General features: G+C 35.8%; 1 protein-coding gene across 6 annotated transcripts in view; it reads right to left on the bottom strand.

Moving 5' to 3' along the window:
• The window catches only part of LOC112669509 (phospholipid-transporting ATPase IB-like), a 178,051-nt gene that overhangs the window by 110,327 nt on the left and 55,897 nt on the right, over nt 1-11,827 (bottom strand). For 5 of the 6 annotated variants that reach the window (XM_049100844.1, XM_049100840.1, XM_049100842.1 and 2 more), the window contains 4 exons: nt 11,077-11,126; nt 9,221-9,290; nt 4,720-4,804; nt 2,859-2,998 (listed from right to left, as the gene is read on the bottom strand). In XM_049100844.1, coding sequence (XP_048956801.1) covers nt 2,859-2,998; nt 4,720-4,804; nt 9,221-9,290; nt 11,077-11,126 — 345 coding nt within the window. The remainder of the gene's footprint in view (nt 1-2,858; nt 2,999-4,719; nt 4,805-9,220; nt 9,291-11,076; nt 11,127-11,827) is intronic. The other variant, XM_049100843.1, reaches the window with a different exon arrangement.

Raw genomic sequence — 11,827 nt, 5'->3', positions numbered from 1 at the left:
TGACATAGATTTCGAAAGAAATTAGAAAGAAAGAGAGAAGAAAGAAAGAAGAAAGAAAGAAAGAAAGAAAGAAAGAAAGAAAGAAAGAAAGAAAGAAAGAAAGGTCAAGAATAAAAATTCTTTTAGGCCATTACATCTTGAAAGATATATCTTTTTTAAAAAATCCAATTTTCTCTGATCAAAATCTATGTACACTTGACAATCCTCTCATGAGTCATTTGCTCTCCTAATGTGTCCATTTTTCATGAAGTACCCTTCAGTGGGCGACCTAGTTCCCAAGACAGGTCTCTCTGGACAGAGATGTAATGAAGAACAAGGTCTAGTCCCCAGTCCCCCAGAAGTTTGGTCCATGTTACTCAATCCCCAGGAGCTCATTGCTCCTGGGTGAACTGGAAAACATCCTGTGTGCAAAAGGGAAGGGATGATAGTAAAACACAAATGAATACATTTGACAATTTTCACTGTGATTTTAGCATCTCAGAGCCTGTCATTTGTATAAGTGACTCAGGCTAAAGAGATATCCCAGTCATACTAAACACAGACATTGAGTATTCTGACTCTTGTACTTTTTAGCCTCAGTCGTGGAGAGAAAATTCAGTGTTTTCTTAAAGAGTATGACATTGTTTTGTTAAAGTCTCTAAAACTGATTAGATCTCCATTCAGACCTTCCAAGCACTGCATGCTACTCATTGCTAGCTCTGAGTATACAGACAATCTTTAAAATGTAATATGACACTCACCTAGGTCAAAAACCACCAAGATCAGAAAGGAAAAACTGGGCCATTTATTACTGCCCTTTGAAGTTTAAAGAAAAGAATAAAAGCCGTTAACACCAAGCCCTACCAATTATACATAGTTATCTACCTTACTGGGAAAGCAGAGAAACTTAAAATATTCAACTCCCAATATTTCATTCGTTTATTCAACTAATATTCGTTGAATACTGACTACGTGCCATTCACTGTGTAGTGTGCACTGTGTACACTGGAGACTAGCATTCAACTGATGAATGAACCAGTCAATATAAGGCCATGACACTCACCACCCATCTCACATACCTGGCCAAGGCAAACTTACTTATTCTTTTTCTTTTCCTCTGACTTCCTTACTCTTTGACTTTGTTACCATGACTTCCAGGTTAAAACTTAAAATTAAAATATAAAATATATCAGTTTAATTGAAAAAGAATTGTACAATCTTTCAAGTTCAAGAAGCCAATTTTCCATTTTTTTTTAAAGATTTTATTTATGAGAGACAGAGTGCATGTGGCATAGGGTTGGGGGCAGGGGAGACCAGGGGGAAGGGTACAATCAGGCTTGCCACTGAGCATGGAGCCTTATGTGGAGCTCGATCTCAGAACCCTGAGATCATTACCTGAGCTGAAACCAAGAGTCAGAATCTTAACCCACTGAGCCACCCAGGCGCTCCTAGAGGTCAATTTTCAATTGCCCAGATTTCTTCCTAGTATGGGAGAGCAATAGACAACCTGGTGGGAACATAAGGAATAGGAGGGTTACATAAATCGGTTAGTCTCTTCATGTGCTGTGTCAACAGATGCTGAATAATTATCCACGAGGGCTGCTGCAGCACATTCATGCACTTGGTGTGAAGCAAGGTTAGGTTCCTAATTTTTCAATACATGACTTTGAAAAGAAGATGGACCCAATGATGTAAAAAAAAAAAAAATCCTCCAGTCTAAATCTGTTCTGGCTCCTGCAGGAACGAAATGCGGAGTTCATGGAACCCAATGACAAAAGAACTCAAGCCAAGAAACTAAGATAGCAATTGGTTCAGGAGCTACAGAGCCTGAGGCCCCAACAAGCAAATTCACAATGACCCTCTGGTGACGCTCAGGAGTCCAAGGTGCATGAGATCCCTCTGAACAGTAACCACCAAAGAATAGCACAATAGAAGTGTACTCTTCCATGTAATAGAATACCATGGATTAATCTAAGAAAATAACAGAAGAATAATCAGTGCTATGGAAAAATATTTCCAGTTTATTACGTGAAAAATTTCATGATTTGAGCAATATTTTTAAAAGATTTTATTTATTTATTCATGAGAGAAACAGAGAGAGAGGCAGAGACATAGGCAGAAGGAGACTTGATCCCAGGACCTCAGGATCACATCCTGAGCCAAAGGCAGACAACCACTGAGCCACCAAGGCATCCCTGAACTACATTTTTTGGGGAAAATTTGACAGAGATTTTGGATGGGGGAGATCTTTACATTTAACTTCTATGGGAAAAATTCATGTATGTGTATTAAAAACCTACAGTGGAATACTACGTATGTGAAGAAAGACATTGGAGGATTATACACCAGAACTTAGTCATTAGTCCAACATTAAAGATGATTATTATACTATTTAGCTTAATTTTCTGTGATAAACATGTATTTCTTTTAGATGGGAAAAATTATAAAAAGGTGTAACAAAATTGAAGGGATTAGGATATAATTCAGAAATGAAAGAAATACTTCGAATATTTTAAAAGATGTATTTTATAAATTTTCAGTATAAGACAGATTTATTCTTTTTTAAAGATTTTCTTTTGTCAAGATTATTTATTTCTTTTACAGAGAGAGCAGCACAGGCAGGGGGAGCAGCAGAGGGAGAGGGAGAAGCAGGTTCCCCATTGAGCAAGGAGCTCAATGTGGGGCTGGATCTCAGGTCATGACCTGAGCCATAGGCAGCCACTTAACCAATGAGCCACTCAGATGCCCCAAATTTATACTTCTGAAGGAAAAAAATATTTAACTGAGCTTTTATAATTTCATCAGGATATGAAAACACTAGTAAGTCTATATTTTCACATATTTCACTGGGCAAGTAGAGTACATATCAGGTATGTTACCTTTTCAATTTTATCATAACATTCTTCCAAACTTTGCATCCTGTCTTGTATAACTGAACTAGCTTTTTTATACTCTGTCAACCACTGCTGATATTCTTCCTCAGTTAAATCTGTATAGGCAACACAGAGAGTTCTCAGCCCTGTAAGAGAGAATGAAATTATAAACAGATCAAGCCACCAACAATCAGGGAGATCGGGGAGGAGTACAGAAATCGAAAACAAAATCCAAAAGTATTTTAGAGGTCATGGGAACTCCTTCACATGGCCTTACCTGATCTGTCCCTGGCTACCTTGCTGATCTTATTTCCTCCTCTCCTCATTGCCTATGGTCCTATCCCTGCTGATCCTCTCACTCTGGACACTTGAACTTGTTCCACCCTTGACCTGGAATACCCTCCCCAAGAGAGCCATGTGGTTCTCTTTCCCTTCCTTCAGTCTCTACCTAACTCACCCTATAGAGATAGCACCCCACACTCTGTTCCACGGACCCTGTGTAATTTTTTTCCATAGCACTTACCACCCCCTGACATTATCTATTGGCTAATTCCTTCAGGGGATGAGCTATGTTTTGTTCACTTCTGTACTGGAAGCTTAGAACAGTGCACAGAATTCAATAAATAATCAGTAACTATTTGTTGAAGGAAGGAAAGAATGAATGTGGCTCTAGTTTTCCAATTTCAAAGGAAGCCAAATAATTGTTAAAATAACAAAAAATTAATCTGGATCTCATTTTGCAAAGAAAAGACTTTAGAAATCATATGGTACTTTAATATTTTAGGCTGACTTCTACAAAACATTCAGATAGTTGAGGATCCCCTAGAAATTAACTCTCCACAGATAAGCTATAGAAGTTGTTATCCTGTTTTGAGCTCCATTATAATACAGTTCCTATATGCTTCTACCTGTTTTAACCTGCCTATATCTCACATATTTTAAGATGGCAGCAAAAGGCCCAAAGTGTAACCTTGCAAAATATCGACACTTTCAGGCAAGACACACATAACTATAGGAAGCAGTAGTTTATAAATAGAAGGACAAAGTGAGATACAGCTTCCAGGTATTATTAGCTTTACTTTTACATTAGCTTTTTTACTTTTACTTTACTATTACACCTCACTTCTTCAAAAGTTCTGTAAACCTTTTAGTGAGTATTGTTCTTATTCAAAACTCACTCATGGAATTTTATTTCTTGAGAGATAGATGACAAGTCAAAATCAGGAGGATAATAAGAGAATGGCAGGAAAACATCAACTGTCAGGTTTCTGAGTTATATAAACAAAGTAATTAACTTCGAAATATATAACAGGTCATTTCCATTATGGGCCAAGTTCCTAGTACAACAAATAGAGATGGCAGAGGTCTTTGAATACACTGCTTTTGGAGTAAAGGAAGAACTGCACAGTAAAAATGTATTTTTCAGTGTTTGCTCATAAACATAAAACACTGGTGGAGAGAGGAAGAAAGGAAAAATAATATCTCAACAGGGTTTGTTTGAAGAACTATTTTTTTTAATTTTTATTTATTTATGATAGTCACAGAGAGAGAGAGAGAGAGAGAGAGAGAGAGAGGCAGAGACACAGGCAGAGGGAGAAGCAGGCTCCATGCACCAGGAGCTCGACGTGGGATTCGATCCCGGGTCTCCAGGATCGCGCCCTGGGCCAAAGGCAGGCGCCAAACCACTGCGCCACCCAGGGATCCCCGAACTATTTATTTTTAAGCAGACAGAAGGCATTACAAAGTCACATATAGAAATGGGTTCCCACATATGGGCCATGCATCAGTGGCATGCGTTCAGGTTTAATTTCAATATTTAAGAACAGCATTTCAAAAGGAAACAAGATTCTGAACTATTGTCATTTACCTCCTTTGGCAAAATGTTCCAGATGGGTTAATGTCTCCTTCATAAAGAGAGAATCTTCTGAAAGTCTCTCATAAATCACTGTATCCTATCAAAAAAAAAAAAAATTATCATGACCAACATCTTACCTAAGCCTGAAAATCTAACTTCTAAATACTGTGTTATAATTTTATATTTATATCTAATACATGTGAAGGAACACAAGCAGCCCCACAGAAGGCTTAATTCCAAAAATGATACATTACATAACAGAGCAACAGAGATAACAGATTTCTCACTGAGACAATCAAAATAAGCCAGTAAAGCACAATCTCTAGAGAACTGAAAGAAAAAATTGTCAACCTAGCATCCTATATTGAGCAAAAATTTATTTCAAAATGAAGGTGAGAGAAAATAAAGATGAAATAAAAATCTTTTCAGACATGAACATATCACCAACAGATCCATGCTATACGATATGGTAAAGGGAATCTATCAGACAGATTATAGTTAATGGAAATATGAGTCTGAAGAGCCCTGAAAAATGATAATGAGTAGTCTGTGTAGTGTGTGAATGAATGTGGCTCTCTCTATATGTGTGTATATATATATATAATATTTTTCTTATATATTTTATTTAAAATAAATTATTTTTATTTTATATACTTATATAAACATATATATTTATATTTTATTTAATATAAATTTAATATTAAATATTAAAATATATATAATTGCTTGAACAGTGTGAAGTTGATAACATTTGTAAAATTAAAATGTCTGACGAGAATGCAAAGATGGGGAAGAGAGAGATTGAAGTTCAGAATTGTAATTCTTATATTACACATGAAATAATATATTATCACTTGAAAATAGAATGTAATAAATTGAAAATGTCTATTATAAGACCTAAAACAACCACTAAATTTTTTTTATAAAGGAAATAAATTGGAATTAAAAATACTCAAGTAATTATTGGAATAAAGAAAAAAAGAACTGGGACACATAGAAAATAAATGGCAAGATGATGTATTTAAACTAGCTATATCCATAAGCACACAGGTAAATGGTCTAAACATGTAGTTAAAAGGGAGAGATTTCCAGGATAAGTATGAAGTGCATGAACCAACTACATGCCCTCTAGAAATCACACTTTAAATATACAGACACAAATGGATTAAAAAGAAAGAAAAAGATACTCCCTACCAACACTAATCAAAAGAAGCGTGGAATGGCTATATTATAATGACAATAGAGATTTCAGAGTAAAGAAAATTGCCAGGGATAAGGAAAATCATTTTGCAATGACAAAAGGGTTGATTTATCAAGAGGAATTAGCAATTCTGAATGTTTATGCATCTAATAACATCGTTTTAAAGTGAAGATAAAATAGAAGCAAATGCAATGAAGTAAAAACTAACAGAACTTCAAGATGAAAAACACAAATCAACAATGACAGTTGGGGGTTTCAATATCCCCCTTTCAATAATTGATAGAACAAGTAGACAAAAAATCATTAAGGATATGGAAGATTTGAATAACACTATCAATAAACTTGACTTAACTGATAGTTAATAAACTACTTTACCCCAAAACAGCAGAATACTCAGGTTTTTTAAGTGCATACAAAACATTTCCCATTAGATAGGTCAGTCTGAGCCATAAAACAAGTTCCAACAAAATTAAAAGGAGTCAAGTCATATAAAGTATGTTCTGTAATAAAATGGAATTATGTCATAAGTCAATTAAAGGAATATTTCTGGAAAATTCCTAAATATTTCAAAACTGACCCACTTCAAAATAACTCATGAGTCAAGAAATCAAAAGAAAACTTAGAATATTAGAATATTTTGAACTGACTGAAGATGAAAATGCAGCACAAATCAAAATTTGTGGCATGCTACTAAAGCAATAATTTGGAGGATATTTATAGCACTAAACATTGGTATTAAAAATAAATCAAAAAAAATAAAAATAAAAAATAAATCAAGTTTTGCCTTATGAAGCTAGAGAAAGAGGAGGAAATCAAACCACAAGTAAGCAAAGAATGGAAATAATAGAGAGTAGAAACAGATGAAACAGAAAACAGGGAAACATTCAGAAAAATCAAATCTGAAAGCAATTTCTTCAGGAAGATCAATTAAACCAAATAACTGAAAAAATGAATAAATAAAACCAATAACTGTCTAGCTAGCCTGCCCTCAGGTTCAGGTGGCTTTCTGGTAAATTTTAGCAAAGATTTTAAGAACAAATATTATCAATTCCACACACACTTTTCCAGAAAACTGAAATGGAAAGAGTACTCCCCATTAATTTTACAGGGCTAGAAGTGAAGAAAGAATAAACAGTTTAATAAATGGTGCTGGAGGGCAGCCTGGGTGGCTCAGCGGTTTAGCGCTGCCTTCGGCCCGGGGCGTGATCCTGAAGACCTGGGATCGAGTCCCATGTCAGGCTCCCTAAATGCAGTCTGCTTCTCCCTCTGCCTGTGTCTCTGCCTCTCTCTCTCCTTTCTCATGAATAAGTAAATAAAATCTTTTAAAAATAAAAAAATGGTGCTGGAAAATTAAATATTCATCTGTAAAACATGAACTTATATCTCATACTATATCCACAAATCACTCAAGTTGGTTTCCAGAGGTAAACATAAACCCTAAAACTATAAAAGGAGGAGAAAACAAGCAGAAATCTTTGTGACCTTTAATTAGACAAAGATTTGTTAGATGGGTTGCTAAAAGCATGACCCATAAAGGAACAAACTGTTGAATTGGACTTCATCAAAATTACAAATGTCTGTTCTTCAAAGATGCTGTTAAGAGAATGAAAAGATAAGCCACAGATATTTGCAGATCATGTATTTGATAAGGGACCTATATCCAAAAGTTAAAAAAGAATTCTCAAAACTCAATAAAAAGAAAAGCAAACAGTTATAAAAATAGGGCCAAATATTTAAACAGATGTTTCACCAAAGAAAATAATTGGGTAATGTGCAGAAAAGAGTTATCATCATAGGTCAGAGAAGGCTATCCTTAGAAAGACCTACTTATAAGGTTGGCTCTTGGCTGGTGTCTAAGGAATTTGGCTTGTATTCAATTCTCTGAACAGATATGAACTTCCCATGTGAAGCCTGCACATGGATTCCTCCAGACTCTGCTTATGACTTTTCCCTAATAATCTGGTTGTGTATCCTTGCTACATTACTGTAATACATCTTAGCCATGCATATAATCATGCATCCTTTTAGAGATTCACTAAAAAGATATGGGTAGTCTTGGGAACCCCAGCACAGATAGAAAACAAGCACATGAAAAGATGCTCACTGTCATCAGTCATGGCATGGAAATGTAAATTAAATTCACAATGATATACACACCTATTATAATGGCTAAAATTAAAGAGAATAACCATGTCAAGTGTTGGTGACAACTGCTGGTAGGAATGTGACCACAGTTTGGTGGTTTCTTAAAAGTTAAAATACACCTTCCATTGACCTAGCCATTTTACTGCTAGATATTTACCAAAGAGAAAGGAAACTATATGTTCATACAAGGACTGTACACAAATGTTTATAGGAACATTGTTTGTAGTAGACAAAACTGCAAACAAAAATTCCATTAACAGGTGATGGATGAACAAACTGCTATATCCACACAATGGAACACCACTCAGCAAAATGAAGAAATGAACTACAATGTTTATGAATTTTAAAGTAATTATGAGTAGAAGAAGCCAGAGAAAAAGCCATACAACCTATATGACTTTATATAAAATTTAGTAAATGCAAATAAATGTATAGTGACAAAAAGCAGATTGGTGTCAAAACTTACCAAACTGTACATTTCAAATATGTGCAGTCTATTTTATGTCCCTTTTACCTGAATAAAGCTGTTTTTCTTTTAAGTACTTATGTCTGTGAACATATACACAAGTCTTAAAAAAAAGAAAAAAGGATTTATACAGGTAAAGCCATTTCCTGAGATTCACCAAATCTAAGCACTTTGGGCTTGAAACTGGGATCAAAATTCCTGTTTTAAACCCTTAGCATCAACAAGTTAATCATTTGTTTTCCACAAAGCAACTTAATAACAAATATTTCACTAACATTAAAGCTTAATAAACACTCTGGTGTGGGGGCAGCCTGGGTGGCTCAGCGGTTTAGCACTGCAATCAGCCCAGGGCCTGATTCTGGAGACCCGGGATCCAGTCCCACGATGGGCTCCCTGCATAGAGCCTGTTTCTCCCCTCTGCCTGTGTCTCTTCCTCTCTCTGTCTCTCATGAATAAATAAATAAAATCTTAAAAAAAAAAAAAAACTCTGGTGTGAACCACCATAAATTTCAATGCACTTGACTCTTAGGGAAGCTTTGAGGCTACTCTATTTCACTCTTGGATGATGCTGTCAACAACCAGTGGCAACAGCAGACACAAAGTAACAACATTTTAAAATATTCTGAAGTCATAAAAGGCTTCCTACAAGTTGTTGAAACAGTGGGAAGGAGTTAAGATGAATAATGAATCCCTATACTTACAGCCCCTTTACAGTAGAGCCGGAGATTTCCTGTAGGAGTTCGCACAATTACAGACATCCTTTTTCTATTACTAAAACAATATGAAATGTATTATTAACTTCTATGTTCCTCAGTACATGGTGCTCACACACACACTCAAAATCAAAGTTACAAGAATTCTCAAAGTCCTCAGCTGACCATTAGTGAAAAGGTCAATGTGTTTCTTGCTAGTCTCCGTTTCTTAAACTACTTTCTACCGACTTTCTACCTACTTTCTCAAACTGAGATTCTAATACAAATGTCCACCTTCTACTACTATTTCCCAGTGACTCTCCTTTTCCTCCAGGGAAATGTATTGGCACAATACATTTGTCTCTATCAGGTAGACCTTCCTGTCCTCACCCTGCTGCATAGAGATATTAACCTGCTGGCTTGTAACTTTATGTATAGTTATTTTTATGTATAGTTCTGTCTCAAAGTCCTTTGGATTTTTTTCGTTTTGTTCTTGTTTTTTTTCTGATGGTAGAACCTAAACTCATGGATTTTATTCCTGATTTAGCAGGCCAGATAGGCTTGAAGATCTACCCTCTCCACCTTACCCCACACACTGCCAAAGTAAACTGGTCAAAATTGGTTGTTGTTTTTTTTCCTTCTTCCTCATCTTGTCATTCCCTGACCATCACCCTGGATGGCTCTCCATAGCCTATAACCACTTTTCAAGAGACCCAAACAAACTACCAGCAACTCAGCACCTTCTCAGGTATTTATCATATCTCGCGACCCTAAGTATTACACAATCCAAGGAGGGTTCCAGTGAGTAGTTCTACAGCTGAACATGTGAGCTAGAAAGTACTTGTCAAAAAGATAGGGACTAGCAATTGCTTTAACTACTTAGCTGTCAGAATACTACTAAAGACAACTGAGTCATTTAAGTGTCACCTAGCCAGAAGCTTATCTTTTAAGGACAGGAAATGAGTGCTCCAATAATAGTGATAATCAGATATTAAGTAAGGGGAAAGCTAGAATGAACATCAAAATACATTTTCTTAAAATAAAGTTTTTAGAAAAACCTTTCCTAGAGAGAGGAAAAATTGGTAACAACTTTTCTGAGATTTAAAGCTTTTTTTAAAAAGATGTCATTGGCTAACAAGCCTTTTAAAAAATATGATTTTAAAAAATCATCTGGCCTTGAAAAGAATGAATTATTCTTTTTCTAATTTTCTAGAATTTCCTTTTCTAATTTTTCAGATTCCACATTAGAAATGCTCAGATAGTCTAAGCGATAAGACTTCCTGAGTATTCAAAACAGTACAAAGAAAATAAAATCATCGCCAATATCCTCACAATAGGCTTTGGGGATCAGGCCATAGTGGCTGAACCAGGAGGCCTTCTGAAGTCTCAGGGAAAAGAAGGATTTGGACATACATTGTTTCCTTTGGGGGAAAAAATGAATTAATACACTATTTTTAAAGAAATAGTTTTGGGTTTATTGGTTAAAATAATGTTCACTATTCATCCATTCACCAAATGTTTATCAAGCACTTACTAGATACCAGATTCCATAGAAGGTGACTCTGGCCCTCCTGGAACTTAGGATCTAGTTGGCAACATAGTCAATAAGTAGTAACCCAGATGTAAAATCTCAAGTGTGACTCTGACAAGTGCTAGGAAGGAGAGGCGTGGGAACCCTTCTCAGTTACAAAAAGGGATTTGGCCTAATGATGAGCAAGCACCACGCTCAGATAAAGGGTGGAGGAAAGCTAACTAGAATTTTTGTGATTCTGTATTCAAGTTTTGATTTGCATTATCAAATCTCAACTGAAGAGCCACAGAAGGAACCCTGGAGGATATGTGAACAGAACGAAAAGGTATCTTACCTAGAAAATTCCAGAATATTAAGAATTTCAAATGTGAAGTTTTCTCCCATCTACAGGAAGATAAGACAACGTCTTCTTACCCAAGGAAAAAACTACTCATCCTGCAAAATAGTTCACTCTCCCAGTCAGAAACAAATTTTACCCTACAACTACACATCTTTTTCAAAATAGAAATTTTCTTGCAAACCTGATGAGATAATGGTGCCCTCTTCTGGCAAGAACATTGTTTGCAAACTGGAATATGCAAAGATGCTTCTCACAGTACAAATTTAAAACTAAAACACTCTTTTCAACATTTTATGAACTCTAATGTTGCAAGGGCATATGGAGCCAATGAAACAGTCAACAGACAGAAATTGGAAAATAAATCTTTTCATAAGATCGTACCAATCAAAAAAAATCCTTAACCCTTAGAGAATTTGAAGAGGTGTACATAAAGAGATGACATGCTGTAAAATGTTATATCAATAAAACTTGCATTCCTTTCTAAATTGTTCCAGCTACAGCCTCTTGACTTCCTATAGCCAGGATCAATTCACTAATAAGGTAATGCAGAATTTCAAATAATTTGAGAGTTCTCCATGTGGCATATACTATGGCTATAAGGATGAATAATAGTGAAAGGGAATATAAGGGAAGGGAGAAGAAATGTGTGGGAAATATCAGAAAGGGAGACAGAACATAAAGACTCCTAACTCTGGGAAACGAACTAGGGGTGGTGGAAGGGGAGGAGGGCGGGGGGTGGGGGTGA

This window comes from Canis lupus, chromosome 25, assembly GCF_003254725.2.
Source record: "Canis lupus dingo isolate Sandy chromosome 25, ASM325472v2, whole genome shotgun sequence".
Lineage (NCBI taxonomy): Eukaryota > Metazoa > Chordata > Mammalia > Carnivora > Canidae > Canis > Canis lupus.
Note: the sequence above shows the minus strand (reverse complement) of the source record. Positions and strands in the feature narration are given on the sequence as shown.